The following is a 23,056-nucleotide window of genomic DNA, read 5'->3' as shown; positions in this document are numbered from 1 at the left end:
AATAAGTGTCAAAAGATTAAGGGGAGATTTATCAAAACTGGTGCAAAAGGGAGACTGGCTTCTTTGCCCACGGCAACCAATCAGATTCCAACTTTTATTTTTCAGAACTCCTTTGGAAAAGAAAAGGAGCAATCAGATTGGTTGCTATAGGCAACTGCCTGTTTTCCTTTGCAGCAGTTTTGATCAATCTCCCCCCTCCCCCACTGAACTTACTTTCATTTTTCTGTTCCATCACAGGAGCAGCAAAATGGAATGGAAGCTGTGAAGGATCCGTCACATAGCAAACACCAATGGGTTCCTCAATGGTGTCCGTCATTTTAACGGAAAAAAATAGTCCTGCCTGTTGAGCTATTCTTTCACGTAAATGAAAGAGGGTCCAAAGCACGGATGTAAATAGTCTTACAGATGATGGCCCTAAATGGAGAACCTCACCTGAATCAACTCATAATTTCATAATGCAGTAGGTGAAAATTGGTTTTCAAACCAGGCAAACCCTTTAACCTTCCGTTATATGTCTGGATGGTCGGCAAATATCTCTGCACAGACGTTTTAAAATATCCATGTAGAGACCCCAGCTGCGGGAGCTGGAGACCACTGTAAGTGACAGCAGGGCTCACTGGAGAAGGCAAGGATTGTTTTCCCTATCACTTTGTATATGATGCATTGGCCAGCACAAAAGGTGAAGAGAATGGGAGTGATGGCGATGGCAATGAGGGTAGCCATAGCCCTCACGGTGGCTATTCTTTTCAATTTTATAGAAAATAATTTACACCATAAAACATTCCACTGAATGATCCCTGAAAGGGAAGGTCCACCTATGCAACCAATTATTCTGAAATCTAAGTCAAATCACAATAACCTTCCCACCAGGGCCGGCTCCAGGTTCATGTGTGCCCTTGGGCGATAAATCCCAGTGGGCCCCCTTGAAATTTTTACATGTCCATCTGTGGCTCCCACACTATACAGTATAATGACCACTAGTATCCCTTCACACAGTATAATGCCCCCTGAATGCCCCCAAACACAGTATAATGACCCCCAGTGGCCCCACACACAGTATAATGACCCCACAGTGGCCCTTCATTCAGACTAATAACCCTCAGTCGCCCCCATTCAGAATAATGACCCCCCAGTGACCCCCACACTGGGGTTATACTGTATGGAGGGGGCTTCCATTCCGTTTCCGTTCCGTATGTCCGCAAAAAATAGCCGTATGGTTTCAGTTTACAATCCTTTTTTTGCGGATCAGAAATGGAATATAAAAGGTTTGACATCATCAGTTTAGGCCGCATCCTTTTTTCACTCCCCCTATTTAACTTGGTCATGTGATAGTTGTGACTCCATTTTCATCAGCTTGTTTCAGCATTGAGAGCGTATTTGGAATCCTGTATTTGGCAGACATTGGTTTCTGGCTACAATTTTCTGCTGTATCATGGCTGAGGAGGAACTGGTTCTCTTGTGCTGGCTGCTTTCTCGGGACTTCGAATTGCAGCCAACTATGCAGAACACGGAACCGAGGAGGCAGTGGGTTCACCCTATTGTCTCTCAGTGGCACAGGAAGGGTCATTTCCACACGCTGTACATGGATATGCGACAGCATCCTGATAAATTTCATCGGTATTGTCGTATGTCTGTGAACAGCTTTGACTTGTTGTTAGCGACTCTGCGCCCTGGCCTCACCTACCAGGACACAAATATGAGGCGCTGCATTTCTCCAGAGGAACGGCTCATCGTTACGTTGAGGTATGCATCGTTTATGTTATAGAATGTGCATAGTATTACATGTTATTAATGTTATCATGTTGTTATATGTGTGATAGTTTTGCGCAAAAGTGTAAAATGGAAAATAGAGAAATAGTAGTGTAGACGGGCACTCTATATCAGGAGACACACACATGTAGATATAGAGTGCACGTCTACACTACTATTTTTCTATTTTCCATTTTATCTGACTGGTTGATTCAGGCTAGACGTCGAGCACCTATACCAGGGGTGGCCAACCTGAGGCTCTCCAGCTGTTGCAAAACTACAACTCCCATCATGCCTGGACAGTCTACAGCTATCAGCTTACAGCAGGGCATGGTGGGAGTTGTAGTATCACAACAGCTGGAGAGCCGCAGGTTGGCCATGCCTGCCCTATACATATTTATGTTTTTCAGATTTTTGGCAACAGGGAATTCATTTGTATCTCTGCATTTTGAGTTCCTGCTGGGAGTCTCGACGATTTCTATGATAGTTCGTCAGAAATGTGATGTGATTTGGCAGCGACTCAGGGAAGCGGTGATGCCAGTGCCCAAGGCTGAGGATTGGATCCGAATTGCTGAGGGTTTTTATGGTGATGCTCAGTTTCCAAACTGCATTGGGGCACTGGATGGCAAACACATTCATGTTAAGAAGCCGCCTCACTCAGGGTCCCTGTACTACAATTATAAACAGTATTTCTCTGTCGTGCTAATGGCCTTGGCTGACAGTAATTACAAGTTTATAATTGTGGATATTAGGGCATATGGGAGCACTGCAGGTGCGCGCATTTTCAGTGCTTCCAGAATGTGTGAGAGACTTCAAGCCAACCAGCTTTCCCTACCAGAGCCCAGACTGCTGCCAGGTTCTGCGGGACCACCGGCTCCATTTGTAATTGTGGCTGATGAAGGGTTTGCTTTGGCACCACATGTCATGCGACCCTTCCCCAGACGCAACCTGGATGACAGCAGACGTATCTTCAACTATCGGCTGAGTATAGCTCGTCGGTATGTTGAGTGTGGAGCGTTTGGAATACTCACACAGAAGTGGAGAGTATTCCTGTCATCCTTACAGATGGCACCGGAGAATGCCACCCGGGTTATTCAAGCGTGTGTGATCCTGCATAACTTTGTCAGGATTAATGATGGTCACTCAAAATTTTATGAATTGGAATCTGGTAAATCTTCTTCATCAGGAGGATTGGACCAGACCCTTCACGGACGACCAGGAACTGCAGCCCTTGCAGTTCGGGCCCTCTATGAAGAATATTTTTCAAGTCCTGAGGGAGCAGTGCCGTGGCAGATGGGCGTAGTTCATGGCAGAGTGTAAATTAATCTGGACTCTGGTAATCCTAGTAACTTTATTTTGCAAGTTTTTAAATTTGGATGGTGGGGTTATATATTGATAGTGTAGGGACTCACAAGACAAAGAGGACCCTTGACGTGGGCTTGTGGGCTGGGGTTATAGTGTATGAATTAACAAATAACATTATTGTAGTCGAAATTGGTAAATTAGGCCATTTTCATGACTACAGAAATCTTATATTTGATTGTCTACAACAACCCTCTAATACCTCGTAAAAACCATAAAGAAATCGGACCTATGTTATGATTGCATACGTACCCATATGTTGCAATACTTATTCCAAACTTGTCGTTTTTCCATAGGCATGCAGAAGACTTCAAGATGCTGTCCAAGGTTCCGGATTCGAAAATTATTCAAGCAGATACAACATGTTTCCAATAGATGTTGAATATGTTTTTTTTGGAGTTAAGCTGGTCTCGCCATCCTGTGTCCCTGCAACTGTATACAAACAACAATTCCCAGTCTGGGTTGATATTCTAGAGCTCTTATAGGGCATGCTTAGAGTTGTAATTTTTATACAGCTGGATGGCGGAAGGTTGAGCAGCGTTGACTTTACGTATATATCCAGGCCGAGTTGTAATGATTCACCAATAAAAAGATGTGTATGACGTTTGGAGTGTAGTGATGTAAATAAAACATGTAATGTTGTATACCGTAAAAATGTTGATGGTTTGCAAATAAAAGGATAGATGTTTTTTGAATCTTTGTTTATATTTGGAACGAACATTTTCCAGGGTAAAAATAAAAGTGCTTAATATTCAGCTATCAAATACATCAAAAGACATAACATAAAAATTACATTTCGGTTAATTACCACATAAAAGGGCCCTGTGTGCTAGGGCCAGCCACATTAGGGGGTGGTGGGTATCTCATCATTTGTACAGGACAAGGGGGGCGAGGCCCAAAATCAGGTTCTTGGGAAAATAGGGGCTGTGAATATGTTTGTTGGATGGGCTGCTGGTAATACATACTGGGCCCAGGTTGGGCTGATGTGCCACTGCTTATTGTTAAAGCCCGACAATGGACATTATGGATGCCCGCACTAGTTCTACTGGGTCCATAGGGCCATTACAGAAACAAAAATGTCTTGCTTTTCAGCAGACAATGGTTCTATAAGTGGCGCTAGGCCACTGAGCATTCACTCTTCTTTGCCCTCAGCCCTTCTCTCCATTAAATACTCGAGCACCTGACTTTCAACAATGGCTCGAGTATTTAAGACAGGTTCGGCAGGCTGTGGTGCGACCCTTCTCCGCCGCGATGGTCTCCTTAATAAAGGTTCGGGGCTCGACTGAACCTCAGCCCCAACCTCCACAGCAGAGGACTCCTCCCTCTCTGTCGGATCCAACTGTTGCGATAGTTGTCGCTCTTCAGTGGCCAGAGAAGGGGAATCCTGGGGAGCAGCCACACGCTCCTCCTCACTGGTGGTCGACTCATGGCCCCTCTGCTCTTCCAGGCTGTCAACGGTGCTGTGGAATGAGAGAGTAATGTAAATAACATTGGTATATATATATACATTGTATGAACATATAAGCCACATTTCATAAACCACACTGGATGACATTGGTCCAGTAGACGTGTCACATATTGATTATCAGGATAGCTAATCAATATGAAATGGCGTTGGGAGATCCTTATTATGTAGCTGCACAGATGGTTGTCCCTTATCGCTATCCTCACCTGTTTATAATGTCAGGCATTTGTGCTGGTAATATCAGGATAAACAATGGTAGCTGGAATACTTTAGCGATCATTGTGGTGACAAGGCCAGTATATTCCCACAAGATATTATAACAACATGTACCTGGCTTGTGCACTCCAGCCCTAGTTGTATACTAGGCTATAAAACATTACTGGTAAAATGAGAACTATTTTACCAAAAAAAAGCCACTACTAATATATTTGGGGACATTTCTAAGATAACATTCAAAATAATCTATACATTTCATACTCACGACCTAAGGTCCAGCACTGGCTTTAAGAAAGCCAGCTGCCAGGTATAAATGTATGGCTTCTTTCGGACGCCTCCATCGCCACTTTTGCCCATGGCCTGGACTCGTTCCCGGCGGAACTGATCCCGGCACGACTGCCAGCGAGTCTTTAAGCGTTGGACTGTAGAAATATAACATAACAACAATTCTAACTTAAAAAATGTCATCACACGTATAAAATCACATAATCAAATATGGTTACTAATACATTAAAACCTGCAAATACTTAATTTTGTATACCATATACAGTAGATTTTCAAACTTCATAGGCTGAATAACCTTATGTTCACATCACTTCACAAACTTCTTGTTTCTATTGTTGTAAATACTATCTAATCCATCCACATGGACTGCGCTTGACCAGTACACCAAAAATAAAATGAACTAACCCAGCTTCAGTGATCCCAGCCAACAGAGGGTGAGGAACATTTTGGAATAATATGCAAGCATGGCCACCACTGCGAGATAGCATGGTTGTTGTAACCCGGTAATCATAAAAGGCCTTTAAACATTATTCAGACTTGATATTTTGACATTACAGGGATACACAATATGAAGCTCTAAAGCAGTTTAAAATGTATACCTCTAAGCATGTCCACACATGAACTATATATCAGACTGCAGCAGGTCATGATTATAATTGACGTTTTACTACAGCAGGGGAGCCACCGGTGGCCATGGCTGATGAATAATCAAACAATATATAGTGCTGAGCACTTTCACATTGAAAAAGCAAGTGGTACACAACATCCTCATGGTGCCCATTAAAATAAACACATACCGATTTACCTGCTTCTGTAATATACTCCAATATACACCATTGCTTGACAAGTAACAATGACATTATAGGCATTTTACACATAAAACACATCAACATGGGTTCTCATACCTAATTTTCGCCGTTTGGAGGAACTGGCCTTCTCCCACTCTCTGGGCAACATGTCACGGGTCACTTCGTCCCATGCCCGCTCCTTGCAGATGCGGTCGTGATATGCCTCCGTTCGAGTGTCCCAAAGCAGGGGACGTTCCTGGATCAGCAAGATCAACTTTTCTACATCCATGTTGAGATGCTGGTATTTTGCAAGTCAGACAGGCTGGGGCCGGTTTCAGCACCTGCACATGTGCTCTTGGCAAAGTTTGTAAACACACAACACATGGCTAAAGTAGGCTGGGCCTAGCATTTCTAAATTAGTGATCCGCAAAAAACGGATGACATACGGATGTGTTCCGTATGCATTCCGTTTTTTTTCCGGACCCATTGACTTTAATGGAGCCACGACCCGTGATTTACAGCCAAATATAGGACAAGCTCTATCTTTCAACGGAACGGAAATACGGAAACAGAATGCATACGGAACACATTCCATTTTTTTTGCGGAACCATTGAAATGAATGGTTCTGTATACGGAACACAAAAAAACGGCCTGTAAACTCGCAAAAAAAACGTTTGTGTGAACTAGGCCTAAGCACCAGTACACAGCGGAGCAGCGTGGTGGAGAGGGGAGGCCACCATGTACTGACAGAGCGCTACCTGGTCCTGGTGGTCAGGGATGAGGACTGTGTTTCCCAAGGATCATTTTCTCCTGGGAAATACAGGACACAGTATAATACACTAGAATCTACACTCACCTAAAGAATTATTAGGAACACCATACTAATACGGTGTTGGACCCCCTTTTACCTTCAGAACTGCCTTAATTCTATGTGGCATTGATTCAACAAGGTGCTGATAGCATTCTTTAGAAATGTTGGCCCATATTGATAGGATAGCATCTTGCAGTTGATGGAGAATTGAGGGATGCACATCCAGGGCACGAAGCTCCCGTTCCACCACATCCCAAAGATGCTCTATTGGGTTGAGATCTGGTGACTGTGGGGGCCATTTTAGTACAGTAAACTCATTGTCATGTTCAATAAACCAATTTGAAATGATTCGAGCTTTGTGACATGGTGCATTATCCTGCTGAAAGTAGCCATCAGAGGATGGATACATGTTCTCATTCTGTTTACGTCAAATTCGGACTCTACCATTTGAATGTCTCAACAAAAATCGAGACTCATCAGACCAGGCAACATTTTTCCAGTCTTCAACAGTCCAATTTTGGTGAGCTCGTGCCAATTGTAGCCTCTTTTTCCTATTTGTAGTGGAGATGAGTGGTACCCGGTGGGGTCTTCTGCTGTTGTAGCCCATCAGCCTCAAAGTTGTGCGTGTTGTGGCTTCACAAATGCTTTGCTGCATACCTCGGTTGTAACGAGTGGTTATTTCCGTCAACGTTGCTCTTCTATCAGCTTGAATCAGTCGGCCCATTCTCCTCTGACCTCTAGCATCCACAAGGCATTTTTGCCCACAGGACTGCCGCATAATGGATGTTTTTCCCTTTTCACACCATTCTTTGTAAACCCTAGAAATGGTTGTGCGTGAAAATCCCAGTAACTGAGCAGATTGTGAAATACTCAGACCGGCCCGTCTGGCACCAACAACCATGCCACTCTCAAAATTGCTTAAATCACCTTTCTTTCCCATTCTGACATTCAGTTTGGAGTTCAGGAGATTGTCTTGACCAGGACCACACCCCTAAATGCATTGAAGCAACTGCCATGTGATTGGTTGACTAGATAATTGCATTAATGAGAAATAGAACAGGTGTTCCTAATAATTCTTTAGGTGAGTGTATATACTATAAAGATATTACCCCTACCCCTGAATAATAATACAATTAAGGGGTCATTTATTATATAGAAAAAAAACTGGATGGACAAATGTCTTTTTTCGGCCTTATATACTATGTTACTATGTAGAAAGAACAAAAAAGACCAAAGGTGGCCAATCGGGAAAAAAGTGGAAAACAGTGTCCACCCGAAGGAACCAAAAGGACACCCATAATTTTAACTCGGTACTAGATCCCGAGTGAAACAAGCGAAAAAACAAGGAAACAGAGCTCATAGTACCGTGTTTAAAAATATATAATTTTATTATGACATGATTAAAATATAAAGCAATAAATATTATACCTTTAAAAAGTGAAAAGAAGCAGAAAAAAGAAGAAATACTATGTATGTTACTATGTCTATATTAGGCGTATTTCTGACACACACCTGCTCATGCCAGGTCTAAAAAAGGTGTTGTGGGCAGGGAAAGGGAAACAGTTATGGCCATACAGTTATTGGATGCCACTGCCATACAGTGACTGGAGAACACCTCTGTACAGTGACCGGATAACACCGCCATACAGTGACCAGATAAAAAGGGTATAAGGGGGCACGTACACGGAATGACTAGGGGCACTGTACAGAGTGTGGTAAGAGGGCACAATGCAGGGTATAAGCGGGCACAGTACAGGGTGAGGGGCACAGTCACATGACCCTATGACGTTAGAAGATCCCTATGGTGAATGTGGTTTAGACGCCACCATAATGAGAGGTAGAGGAGTGAGACAGAGGCCCGGGGCCCTGGATGGACAGGAGGGGTGAACACAGCAAGTTGGTGGAAGGGGCTCTGAGGGGGACTCATACAAGAAGTAGTGGCAGGAGGTCTGTGGAGGGCAGCAACATGAGATAGGAGAGTGGAACAGGAGCTCTGGATACATGAGGGAGGAAAGGAGACAGAAGGGGATCAATGAGGATTAGATAGGACAGGATATGGGGGGGGGCACTGGCGTACCGCCCATAGAGGCAGACTACGCAGTTGCTATGGGGCCTGGCCAGGCTGAATGGCCCCGCCCCCTTTCTGACCTGAGTACCCTGCTCCCTTCCTCCTTGCCCCTGCAGCTGCCTGCCAAATCGTTTAGTCTGATTTACTCTGGTGCTTCTCCTGCATGATGTACCTGTCATCATTACAGTTTTAGCAGCAGCAGCAGAGCCCTATGAGAGAGTGGCCCCGGCACGGTTAGCAGCGCTTTACTGCTCTGACCTCCTGACCACTGTGACCTGCAGAAAGGTATCTCCAGCATCCCACATTACACAGACACAGCAGACAGTCCGCACATGTGCTGCAGGGGGGAAGGGAGGGGGACACAGTGAGTTTTTACACTTGGTCATTAGTGTGTATGTATATATACAGGTGAAACTCGAAAAATTAGAATATCGTGAAAAAGTCAATTTATTTCAATAATGCAAATTAAAAGGAATTGCATTAATGCAGCTTAAAATTAGAATTTTGTGAAAAGGTTCAATATTCTAGGCTCAAAGTGTCACCCTCTAGTCAGCTAATTAATCCATACCCCCTGAGCAAAGGGTACCTGAGATTGTGACTTTGGGGTTTCATAAGCTATAAGCCATAATCATCCAAATTATAACAAATAAAGGCATGAAATATCTCGCTTTGCATGTAATGAGTCTATCACATGTGTTAGTTTCACCTTTTAAGTTGCATTACTGAAATAAATGAACTTTGCACAATATTCAAATTTTTTCGAGTTTCACCTATATATATACAGGGTGGGCCATTTATATAGATACACCTTAATAAAATGGAAATGGTTGGTGATATTAACTTCCTGTTTGTGGCACATTAGTATATGTGAGGGGGGAAAATTTTCAAGATGGGTGGTGACCATGGAGGCTATTTTGAAGTCGGCCATTTTGAATCCAACTTTAGTTTTTTCAATAGGAAGAGGGTCATTTGACACATCAAACTTATTGGGAATTTCACAAGAAAAACAATGGTGTGCTTGGTTTTAACGTAACTTTATTCTTTCATGAGTTATTTACAAGTTTCTGACCACTTATAAAATGTGTTCAATGTGCTGCCCATTGTGTTGGATTGTCAATGCAACCCTCTTCTCCCACTCTTCACATACAGATAGCAACACCGCAGGAGAAATGCTAGCACAGGCTTCCAGTATCCATAGTTTCAGGTGCTGCACATCTCGTATCTTCACAGCATAGACGATTGCCTTCAGAAACTAAAGTTGGATTCAAAATGGCCGACTTCAAAATGGCCGCCATGGTCACCACCCATCTTGAAAAGTTTCCCCCCTCACATATACTAATGTGCCACAAACAGGAAGTTAATATCACCAACCATTTTCATTTTATTAAGGTGTATCCATATAAATGGCCCACCCTGTATATATATATATATATATATATATATAATACCACAAATATTGCAGCAGCACAGTCAGATGTTGTGCACTGGGTGCAAAAAATCCTCACAGAGGCTGGCTTCTCCTCCAGGATATATATTCAACGAATGAAGAGGCAGCACTTCCAGTTGTTTGGTGATAGGGTGACGACCCCAAACTTTATTCCAGCAACGTTTCTCCCTTCTCAATGAGGCCTCAGCTTGACAAAGGCCTCATTGAGAAGGCAGAAACGTTGCTGGAATAAAGTTTGGGGTCGTCACCCTATCACCAAACAACTGGAAGTGCTGCCTCTTCATTCGTTGAATATATATATATATATATATATTAGGCCTACACGATATATCGCCAAAGCAATCGTATCGCGATAATCGACGATTGCGATATGGCGATTTGGCCGACCCAAAAATGCGCGGTCGGCGGGTGTATCAACAGAGGGAGGAGGGGCTGGGGGCCGGCATCTGGATTAGGAATGACATCGGGGATCGGTGCAGTCCCTGTATTCTAATGCACCGGCCCCGCTCACTGATGTATAATCTTATCTAACCTGCATTGTTAAAATATAATAATCATGTATTATATAATAACCATCTGTATTACAGCCAAATTCCGTAGCAGAGAGGAGGGAGGAGGCAGGCCGGGAGCGACACGTCACTCACCACGTCATGCACCTGCGCCGCCCACTTTATGAATGAAGTAGGCAGCGCGGGACGTAGTGAGTGACGCGCCGCCCGCCTGCCCTCCTGGCCTGCATCCTCTCTGCTACGGAACTTAGCTGTAAATAATACAGCTGGATTACAAATGATTATTATATTTTAACAATGCAGGTTAGATAAGATTATACAACAGTAAGCGGGGCCGGTGCATTAGAGTACAGGGACTGCACCGATCCCCGCTGTCATTCCTAATCCAGATGCCGGCCCCCACCCTCTGTATTGGGGGTCATTCACACTGCAGGGACACTGTTATGGGGGGGGGGTCTGTGGATGGCACATAGCATAAGATGCTATATATGTGTCATCCACCGATCCCCCCATAGCAGTGTCATCCACAGATCCCCCCATAGCAGTGCCATCCAGAGATCGCCCATAACAGTGTCATCCAGAGATCCCCATAACAGTGTCATCCAGAGATCCCCTAACAGTGTCATCCAGAGATCCCCCATAACAGTGTCATCCAGAGATCCCCCCATAACAGTGCCATCCACAGATCCCCTCCATAACAATGTCATCCACAGATCCCCCATAAGGCCTCTTTCACACGGGCGTTGCGGGAAAAGGTGCGGGTGCATTGCGGGAACATGCGCAATTTTTCCGCGCGAGTGCAAAACATTGTAATGATTTTTGCACGCGCGTGAGAAAAATCGGCATGTTTGGTACCCAAACCCGAACTTCTTCACAGAAGTTCGGGATTGGGATCGGTGTTCTGTAGATTGTATTATTTTCCCTTATGACATGGTTATAAGGGAAAATAATAGCATTCTGAATACAGAATGCATAGTACAATAGCGCTGGAGGGCTTAAAAAAATAAAATAAAATAATTTAACTCACCTTAATCTACTTGATCGCGGAGCCCGGCTTCTCTTCTGTCTTCTTCTTTTCTGTGTGCAGGAAAAGGACCTGTGGTGACGTCATTCCGGTCATCACATGGTCCGTCACATGATCTTTTACCATGGTGATGGATCATGTGATGACCGGAGTGACGTCACCACATGTCCTTTTCCTGCACAGCAAAGAAGAAGACAGAAGAGAAGCCGGGCTGCGCGATCAAGTGGATTAAGGGGAGTTAAATTATTATTATTATATTTTTTTTAACCCCTCCAGCGGTATTGTACTATGCATACTGTATTCAGAATGCTATTATTTTCCCTTATAACCATGTTATAAGGGAAAATAATAATGATCGGGTCTCCATCCCGATCGTCTCCTAGCAACCGTGCGCGAAAATCGCACCGCATCCGCACTTGCTTGCGGATGCTTGCGATTTTCACGCAGCCCCATTCACTTCTATGGGGCCTGCGTTGCGTGGAAAACATAGAGCTTGCTGCGATTTTTACGCAACGCACAAGTGATGCGTGAAAATCACTGCTCGTGTGCACAGCCCCATAGAAATGAATGGGTCAGGATTCAGTGCGGGTGCAATGCGTTCATATCACGCATTGCACCCGCGCAGATAACTCGCCTGTGTGAAAGGGGCCTAACAGTGCCATCCACAGATCCCCCCATAACAGTGCCATCCACAGATCCCCTCGATAACAGTGCCATCCACAGATCCCCTCGATAACAGTGCCATCCACAGATCCCCCCCATAACAGTGCCATCCACAGATCCCCTCCATAACAATGTCATCCACAGATCCCCCATAACAGTGCCATCCACAGATCTCCTCCATAACAGTGCCATCCAAAGATCCCCTCCATAACAGTGCCATCCACAGATCCCCATAACAGTGTCATCCACAGATCCCCCATAACAGTGCCATCCACAGATCCTCTCCATAACAGTGTCATCCACAGATCCCCCCCATAACCGTGCCACCCACAGATCCCCTCCATAACCGTGCCATCCACAGATCCCCTCCATAACAGTGCCATCCACAGATCCCCTCCATAACAGCGCCATCCACAGATCCCCTCCATAACAGTGCCATCCACAGCAAATAGACCTCTAGCACAATTCCCTTAAAATATCACATCGCATATCGTTATCGCAATTTTTAGGGCCCTAATCACAATCGCACAAAATTCCCATATCGCGCAGCCCTAATATTTATGTATATATACACACACACAGAACACTATTCACTGCTTACCACACAGCACATAAAATGTACCCATATTGTTCTTATAAGGGCTCATGCACATGGCCATAGCCGTTTTTGCAGTCCACAAAACACGGACGCTATCTGTCTGCATTCCGGATCCGACCCGCAAAAAATGTGGATTGGATGAGGACAAAAAGACATTTGTGTGTATGAGCCCGTAGGTTAGTGCAATAATTGTACCTTTTTTTTTTATAGGGGGGGCTTAATTCTGAGTTTTGCTATGGGGTCCCATGATTTCCATGTACGCAAATGGGGGAGAGGGGGGGCAGGTGTCATGGGACAAACTGCTTAATGCAGTAAAACAACAAAATAGCATGAAGCAGCATACAGTAGCAGCTTGAAGGATCTCCCCCCCCCCCTTCCTGTCCCGCACACTACACACTCAATGACAAACTCTGCATGTCTGAAGCTAGTAAGGTAACCTGCTGCTCTACTGAACGGAGTGAAGAGGGGGCGTGTCTGAAGCTCTGCAGCAGCCGGCCTCATGTGACTCAGAGGGCCCACCAGAGGGTTACTGCATAAGTGAAATTACAGCAATGAGTGCTTCCATCTGTATTGATGGAAGTGCTCATAGCAGCTCAGTGGGCCCTGGCATTTGTCCAGGTTTGCTGGGTGCTGACGTCGGCCCTGCTTCCCACTAATTAGCCTGTGTGACCACCATGGCATACATGTACAGCATAGTGCAGGAATTTACCTCCTGTAGTTGGTGCATTTTTTGCATCAAGGGTATTTATAGCCTCGTTGCTACCTTAGGCCTCTTTCACACTTGCGTTGTCCGGATCCGGCGTGTACTCCACTTGCCGGAATTACACTCCGGATCCGGAAAAACGCAAGTGTACTGAAAGCATTTGAAGACGGAACCGTCTTCCAAATGCGTTCAGTGTTACTATGGCACCCAGGACGCTATTAAAGTCCTGGTTGCCATAGTAGTAGTGGGGAGCGGGGGAGCGGTATACTTACAGTCCGTGCGGCTCCCCGGGCGCTCCAGAGTGACGTCAGAGCGCCCCATGCGCATGGATGACGTGATCCATGTGATCACATGATCCATGCGCTTGGGGCGCCCTGACGTCACTCTGGAGCGCCCGGGGAGCCGCACGGACGGTAAGTACACTGCTCCCCGCTCCCCACTACACTTTACCATGGCTGCCAGGACTTTAGCGTCCCGGCAGCCATGGTAACCACTCTGAAAAAGCTAAATGTCGGATGCGGCAATGCGCCGAAACGACGTTTAGCTTAAGGCCGGATCCGGATCAATGCCTTTCAATGGGCATTAATTCCGGATCCGGCCTTGCGACAAGTGTTCCGGATTTTTGGCCGGAGCAAAAAGCGCAGCATGCTGCGGTATTTTCTCCGGCCAAAAAACGTTCCGTTCCGGAACTGAAGACATCCTGATGCATCCTGAACGGATTTCTCTCCATTCAGAATGCATTAAGATAATCCTGATCAGGATTCTTCCGGCATAGAGCCCCGACGACGGAACTCTATGCCGGAACACAACAACGCAGGTGTGAAAGAGCCCTTACTTTATAACAGACAAATTTTGTAGGCGAAAATCATTGCTCACCCAGTCCTTCCATGAACCTTTAGGGTTTGCCTCTTTAATGGGCTCCAGGCGTTGCATGAGTTTTTGGCATGCACTCTATGAAAGCAAAGACAGACTATAATGCCGGAAAATTATCGATTCATGTGACTACAAAAACAGGATACAATAACAGCACAGTCTTGTTATATACATAAAAGTATTATTCAGATAATTCACCTTTACTGCCATGCCATTGACATCGGTCCCTAGAGATCCCCCAGACACTAATGTGTTGGGGACAGAAGCTGTGTTGGTTTCAACTACATGCACATTTGATAATGGGATTTGAAGTTCACGACTTGCAATCTAAAGTAAAAAAAAAAACTATTAACTTTTATTTATGTACTTTTAATGTATTATTAAGCATAAATAACATGATAATTTATTCTCTGGGTCAGTATTAGTACAGCGATACCAAATACTTACAGATGTAGCCCAGCTAAACTTGATGGTTAAAGCATTAAAGAATGGCAAGAAAATGTTAACTGACTTTTCAATGGATTTTAATGGCTTTTGTCACGAGATAAACGAGATAACACCGTGACATGTGTTATCAGAATCAATTTTAGCTTGGCCACATCTGTACAGTCGTTTTCACATTTTACTACTTTTGCACAATAAAAATCTTTTTTTTTTAAAGAAGAAAATCTTTTTTGCATCACCCAATTCCAAGATCCATAACATTTTATATTTTTTTCTAAGGAGCTTTGTGAAGTTTTGATTTTTGCAGAATACCTTGTGGTTTTCACTGGTATTATTTTGGGGTATATAACACTTTTAGATCACTTTTTATTAATTTTTTTTTGTGTGATGAATAAGCAAAAAAAAAGCAATTCTGGATTTTTTATGGCATTCACCATGCTGGATAAATTGCATGATATTTGCATAGTGAGGGTTGTTATAGATCCGGCGATACCAAATATGTGAAGATTTTATTTTTTCAATGGAAAAAAAGCTTATTTTTTTATTGGATTTTTTTTAATTTAATTCCTTTTTTTTTTTAATAAAGAGTACTATAATAGGCAATCTTTCAATTTTCCTATTCCTATAGTGCAGTGCTTCTCAAATAGTGGGGCGCGCCCCCCAGGGGGGCGCCAGGCTCCGTAAAGGGGGGCTCATTCAGGGCCGGCCTTTGGGGTGTGCGAATTTCTTCTGTATAATGCCGGCAGGCAGGCCGGGCGGCCAGTGCGTCCCTCAGTGATGTCACGTGCCTGCGCCGCCTGCTTTATGAATGAAGCAGGCGGCGCAGACAAGTGACGTCACTGAGGGACGTGCCGGCCGCCCGGCCCGCCTGCCGGCATTATACAGAATAAATTCGGATATACGGTACTATTAGGAGTGAGGGGGGCATGTTTAATAACTTTAAACGGCGGCGGCGGGCACACGGAATCTGTGGATGGCACAGTTAAGGGGTGGGGGTCTGTGGATGGCACTGTTATGGGCTGGGGGGGCACTGTGGATGGCACTGTTATGGGGTGGGGGGTCTGTGGATGGCACTGTTATGGGGTGGGGGGTCTGTGGATGGCACATATATAACAGTGCCAGCCACAGATCCCCCTGTAACAGTGCCAGCCACAGATCCCCCCCATAAGTGTCCGTCATCCACAGATCCCCCCATAAGTGTCCGTCATCCACAGATCCCCCCATAAGTGTCCGTCATCCACAGATCCCCCCATAAGTGTCCGTCATCCACAGATCCCCCCATAAGTGTCCGTCATCCACAGATCCCCCCATAAGTGTCCGTCATCCACAGATCCCCCCATAAGTGTCCGTCATCCACAGATCCCCCCATAAGTGTCCGTCATCCACAGATCCCCCCATAAGTGTCCGTCATCCACAGATCCCCCCATAAGTGTCCGTCATCCACAGATCCCCCCATAAGTGTCCGTCATCCACAGATCCCCCCCATAAGTGTCCGTCATCCACAGATCCCCCCATAAGTGTCTGTCATCCACAGATCCCCCCATAAGTGTCCGTCATCCACAGATCCCCCCATAAGTGTCCGTCATCCACAGATCCCCACCATAAGTGTCCGTCATCCACAGATCCCGCCATAAGTGTCCGTCATCCACAGATCCCCCCATAAGTGTCCGTCATACACAGATCCCCCCATAAGTGTCCGTCATACACAGATCCCCCCATAAGTGTCCGTCATCCACAGATCCCCCCATAAGTGTCCGTCATCCACAGATCCCCCCATAAGTGTGTGTCCGATCCACATTTCTTTCTTTTTTTATTCTCTACGTTAATAAGGATACAGTGTTATGCAGAGGTGTACTTATAACAATTTTATAGACAAATTATACTATTTACAGTCGCGCGGGGGGCGCGAAATGTTTTCTTCTTCCTAGGGGGGGCATGACAGAAAATAATTGAGAAGCACTGCTATAGTGCAATGCATTTTAATATCAGTGCTATACTGACATTGACCAGCAGACTGCACAAGAGAGGGGCAACCTGCTGGGAAACGCTGGAGGCAGACGGGAAGCCTACACTAGGCCGTGCCCTACCTGCAAAAGCCGTGACACCCTGCAATCTCATTTGCGTGGTGTCAATGGGAGTCTGTTCCCTCTGTAACCGCTTACATGTAACCACGGCATGTAAGGGATTAAACAGCCCAATTAGAGCTTCTGATGGTCCGGACCACTAGAGCAAAAGCACGGCTCATGTGAGAGCCGTCCCCTCTCTCCGCTGCACGGGAGACCAGTGCAGCACTTAGACTGGGCTGCCATAGGCGGCGACCCAGGTCCCTTAGTGACTGCTGTAAAAAGGCATATGGGTGATCACTAAGGGGTTAAAGAATTTAGTCTGGATTGAACACTGTATTGAAAAGGTCCTCCTTAAATTATGCTATTATATGAACTAATGTCTACCATATAGGTAAAAATGTCTGATAAAATGCAATGATGTACCTGTGAAATCTTTGTGTGGACACCTTGTCCCATCTCTACACCACCATGACTGATCAAGACCGATCCATCCAAGTAGACATGGACAAGAGCAGCCGCCTATATCCAAGGACAGTAAATGTTTCATGAAATTATCAGCATTGAGGTGGTTTTGCTCATGTTTTCAAAGTATTGTGGAACAAAGGCAATTTAGAAGATACTGCATGTATTGGTCTACTCTGTTAAGACACTATGGATAATTGACATTACCTGTCCAAAAAATTTCGCAAAGGATCCAATGGGAAATTTCATAGGTATAATGGCCAACCCCTTCTTCTTCCAGTAGTTCTGGTTATTAAATTCATCAATAGCCAACCTTCTGTTGTGGTAAGAAGACTTCTCCATGCACTCATTCCAGCACATAATCAAAGTCCTGGCATCTATCTCCTGTTTTAAATGGTTCACACCAATTCCCCTGTGCAGATTTATCTCCCTGACCTGAAAGACACAGTATGAGAAGTCAATAGGATCATTGATACTGTAATAAATAGATGCATTGGCTAATACTTTGAACTGTTGTACATGGAAGGGAAGTCAAGATGTGACAAATCACAACACTGTGCAGGGAATTTATCATGAGGGTAATATTTAAAATCAGTTTTTCTTGGGTCTGACCTGACGCCATAAACTGCCATGAAAAATGACGAATAAGACGGCCCGACTTGCCTGCCCATGCCACCCCCTCTTTTTCTGCCACCTCGGAAAAGTGGCGTGAGCAGGGAAAAGTCGCAGGTTGTGCCGCAAAACCCCTTTGCAACAAAATCTGTGACAAAAATATGCCAAAGAGTGGAGTAAAAAAAAAATTATAAAATGACCCCCCATTGTTTTTCAAAAAGACAGAGCACCCAAACATATTGCCTTACTTCAGGGAGCAACGTCATCATGCATAGGCGAGAACCATAGGTGTAATATATACCCCATCTATCACCTTTCCAGTCATATCTGCCCAGGGACTGCACTGCAGGTCCGCAATAGACAGGCACCAGCCGTGTGCGCTTCGGGTCCGCAATCCGCAAGATACGGAGAGGTGCGTAGCGGAAGCAGATTGAATCTTGCAGATCCCGGACCCTTTCAAGTGAATGGGTCCACATCTACAAAAAGCGGGCACATGGGGTGTGACAGTGCACATTGTGGACTGCTATTTGTAGTCCACAGAATGGGCATGGGACGCACATGTTCGTGTGCATGAGCCCTTACAGTGTTTACAAATCAAACTGACATTTGTCCTAAGGCTAGTTTCACACCTGCGGTAGAAATTCCAGCAGATTGTTCCAGCAGAGAATCGCCTGCAAGAATTCACTGGATCCGGCACTGCTGGATGCCAACAGAATGCCCGCCAGCCCCAATAAGTATAATGGGGTTGGGGGGGGGAACTGGCCACATTGTGTCAGACAGCAGAGGATCAGCCGGACACAAACCGATGCATGCTGCAGTTTGTGTCCAGAAGATTCCTGGCATTGTCTGCTGGAACAGCCCAATGGAATTTACACTGGGAGTATAAAAGTAGACTAACCCTTTAGAAGACCATCTTAGATTACACTGACCAAGGATTACATACTTTCTCTATCCTTTACGATACTATGTAGCCAATCTTTCCCCATAATCCAGCTCAGTTTGGACTTAAACACATACAATGGAACCACCTTTTCCCAAGAGGTAGGGATCTCTTAGCAGCTAAAAATAAGAAGGGCACACATTTGAGAGCTTGCTTGTACACACAAAGGACCCTCTATTATAACAAAGCTTGAGAAGGTGATGGTGCTAAATTAATCAGGGAAATAGACTGAAGCATATTATATATACACTACTCACAAAAAGTTTGATATATTTGGCTTGCTGGTGAAATTTCCAGATGAACCTAAAATGCACACTAACCTTTACAAGTGAACTTAATGTGACCTCCTCTAAACTTTTGAATGCACATGACCAACTGTTCAATGTTTCACTACATTTTGCATAACTTGATGGTCTCTAACAAGGAGCTTAATGGCAAAATTTGCATCAGGTGTTTGAACCAGGAACTGTATTGGGCGATTCATAGATCAATTAGAATTGGTATTTAAACAGTCCTTCTCATCATGCTGTTCACATTTTGACATCATGAGACCAAGACGACATCTAACAATTGATCAACAGTACCTTTTTGTGAGTAGTGTATGTCTTCAGAGGCGTCTCAACTTATGACAAGGCTATATGTGCAAAGGTGAACCAGTCTGACTACAGTTCTGGAAACATAAAGGTAAGGTCGAGGGAATTAACTCATCTGAGATCATAGCAACCTCATAGTTGGCCTCAACCAAAGCCATATTAATCAATATTTTTGTAGTATTGGTTGCCTTGTCCTGTCATTCATAAGGGAAAATGATTTACCAAAGTCATGCCACCATGTAGTCCTATAGGAAAGCTTAAAAGAAAGGAAAAAACTCGACTGGCATAAATATTAGAGAGGAAATGGCGACCACTCAAGAACTGCAAACCAAAGCTTTCAAAGGGTCTGCATAAGGTAATTCCTGGGGATACTTATCTCAATAAAATTTGACCAAATCTAGACAGCTCTCCATCTGGCATTTTATGTATATCCTGTAAAAAATCTGTAGGGAAAATACCCAGTCTATACATGAAATGGCCAATGCACTAGACCTGTTTATCAATCCACCTACAAAAAGTTTATGGTTGCAGATGCAATACCAACACTAGAGATGAGTGAAGTATTGAAAAATTTGATTCAGCTTCTCTCCGCTGAATTTTGCAAAACAATTTGCTTTGTGGCGCATTTCTTTGCAAGTAGTGGGTGCAATTACAGGGAGTGGCGAATGCGCCTTCCCCTGTCATTGTACTCCTCAGATGCCACGTGCATAGCTGATCGCGGCATCTGACAGTAGTAATACAGTGTAAAATAAAAATTTAAATTAAATAAAATCATACTTACCTCCTCCATGTGCTCGCAAAGTGCCGGCCGCCACCATCTTGATTGAAGATCTAGTGCAAGTCACAAGGTATGGAGGCGTGCGTATGGCAGAGCTCCAAGATGTCAGCAGATGGGCTGCCGAACCTGCCAATGTAAGCAGGGGACACTGGAACCACTAGGTGTCCCTGCACGCATAGGAGAACTGACATACGCACACCTCCATATGGTCAATGACATCTTGGAGCTCTGCCATATGCACGCCTCCATACCTTGTGACTTCCCAGCCCCGTGTCCCCTGATGATTCTTGGGGCTATGTAAATATTTGATGAAACGCGTTGGGACACAGCTTCATTACCTGGTGATCCCCCGTGAGACAGGACATCACTCACCATGGAAACACACAGGATTTTCCAGTCTTTACTCACTTTGTACGCAAGTAGAGTTAGGGTTGTCTAGGGCCTTGATAATAGGGCAAGGTTCCGGACAGGGACGCTCTTTTCAGGGCGATGACTCCATATGAGGAGGACATTAGGGTGTACTAGCCATATTAGGGCATACTAGAGATAGCTTAGTACCCCTAGCAAAGAAAAGGGGGTTAGTCAGCACATCCCAATGCGCAGGTGCACGCTGCCATAGCTAATAACATAGAGAAAAAAAGACAATACAGCAGCACCCTGCAAACCAGATAAAGTACAATAATTCCATAGTCACAAAAATTATTATAGTGCTAATGCTACGCTTATTTATAAAGTGAGATGCTTGGCAAATGCATTTTGTACAAAACCATTTGAGCCCGTCTGCCGGACGTCAACGCGATCTCTGTAAGACGGTCCTAACACTAAATACTACCTGTTATGCGCCATAATGGCCACCATAAAGTTCAGGAAGTGTTGGCTCCACATGCATGCTGGGTCCACTCTGCCTTTTACCATTTTGGTGCCATAATGGCTTCCATTTCATACAAGGGATGAAGGTACCAACATGCATGCCGAGCCCACTCCATACCTTTACTTGTGCCAGACAGCTTCCATTGAATGTAGTTTTGTACAAAATGCATTTGCCAAGCATCTCACTTTATAAATAAGCGTAGCATTAGCACTATAATATTTTTTGTGACTATGGCATTATTGTACTTTATCTGGTTTGCAGGGTGTTGTTGCAGTCTTTTTTTCTCTATGTTTTTAGCCATGGCAGCGTGCACCTGCGCATCGGGATGTGCTGACTAACCCCCATTTCTTTGCAGATTTGCAGTGCTGGAGATGTGGCACTCCAGCGAGTCGTGCACTCCTGATTAGCCTGTCTGCCCCATAGGCTGATTTTTATTAGTTTCAGTATAAAGCTGTAGCCTGCTCTCACTACATTCATTGGAAGCTGTCTAGCACAAGGCAAGGTATGGAGTGGGCTCGGCATGCATGTTGATACCTGCATCCCTTGTAAGTAATGGAGGCCATTTTGGCACCAAAAATTGTAAAAGGCAGAGTGGACCCAGCATGCATGTGGATCCAACATTTCCTGAACTTTATGGCGGCCATTATGGCGCATAACAGGTAGTATTTAGTGTTAGGACCCGTCTTACAGAGATCGCATTGACGTCCGGCAGACGGGCTTAAATGGTTTTGTACAAAATGCATTTGCCAAGCATCTCACCTTATAAATAAGCACTATAGTATTTTTTGGGACTATGGCATTATTGTACTTTATCTGGTCTGCAGGGTGCTGTTATATTGTCTTTTCTCTCTCTTAGTGCCCCTAGCCCAGTCTCTGCACAGGCACGTATGAGCGCGACAGCGGATGTGACAGCAAATTCCCTCAAGGGCAGAATTATCCAAGACTTCATTGAATGGATATCTGTCTGAGCCACATTTGTAGGATGCAATTCGACGGGATTGGTAAGAGCCAACAATTTGTTGCCAGCCTTACTTTTGGCACACCCCTGTCCAGGGTTGATGTAAGCATACATATGTGTTGCTAGCAGAACCACTGTGGCACCCCTGATTGGGCTTACCGACTGTTTTCTCCTAGCATATTCATTACTTTCTTGGTTGAGGTTTGTTTTTTGTTTGTTTGTTTCTGTAGGGGGCATTTACTCTTATTTGCTCTTTATTAAAAGTTGAGTTTTATATGCTATACTGCTATACTTGTTTTCTAATCCTGCAGTATACTGGGGGAGGTATTCACTTGTACCTCTCCTAGACAGGCGACTTTCTTATTTTTTGCAAGTATGATTTTTTTAAATTTTTTGTAGCGCCATTTAGGGAAAATCGATTTGCTACCACGAAGCACAAGGAAATTCGGCTTCGCAGTGAATTTAAATTTTCCTGGCAAATCTAAATTTTGAATTTTGTTGAACACTAACTAACAGTAATACCAAGTACAGTTATTATAAAATGTATGGTCCTGTGTTTAGTTTTGTATGACGAGAGAGCCGCCTCTTCACTGCACTGTGGCTATTCAAACAGCTGATTAAAAAGGGTGCAGGGAGTTCTCCCACACCAATGAGATATGGATGACCTATAGGTCATCAATATCTAAAGGGAATCTGTCAGGTCCAAAATACTCCCCAAACTGGAGTAAACGGTGTATAGTATAAGTGGTGCTGAATCCAATTATGTAATT

At 44.5% G+C, this 23,056-nt stretch overlaps 1 protein-coding gene across 2 annotated transcripts in view; it reads right to left on the bottom strand.

Moving 5' to 3' along the window:
- LOC121007452 (aldehyde oxidase-like) overlaps positions 1-23,056 on the bottom strand; it is a 292,875-nt gene that overhangs the window by 36,381 nt on the left and 233,438 nt on the right. For both annotated transcript variants that reach the window (XM_040439380.1, XM_040439381.1), the window contains 4 exons: positions 17,742-17,969; positions 17,496-17,591; positions 14,761-14,889; positions 14,566-14,640 (listed from right to left, as the gene is read on the bottom strand). In XM_040439380.1, the coding sequence (XP_040295314.1) occupies positions 14,566-14,640; positions 14,761-14,889; positions 17,496-17,591; positions 17,742-17,969 (528 nt within the window). The remainder of the gene's footprint in view (positions 1-14,565; positions 14,641-14,760; positions 14,890-17,495; positions 17,592-17,741; positions 17,970-23,056) is intronic.

This window comes from Bufo bufo, chromosome 7 (genome assembly GCF_905171765.1).
Source record: "Bufo bufo chromosome 7, aBufBuf1.1, whole genome shotgun sequence".
Classification (NCBI taxonomy): Eukaryota; Metazoa; Chordata; class Amphibia; order Anura; family Bufonidae; genus Bufo; species Bufo bufo.
Note: the sequence above shows the minus strand (reverse complement) of the source record. Positions and strands in the feature narration are given on the sequence as shown.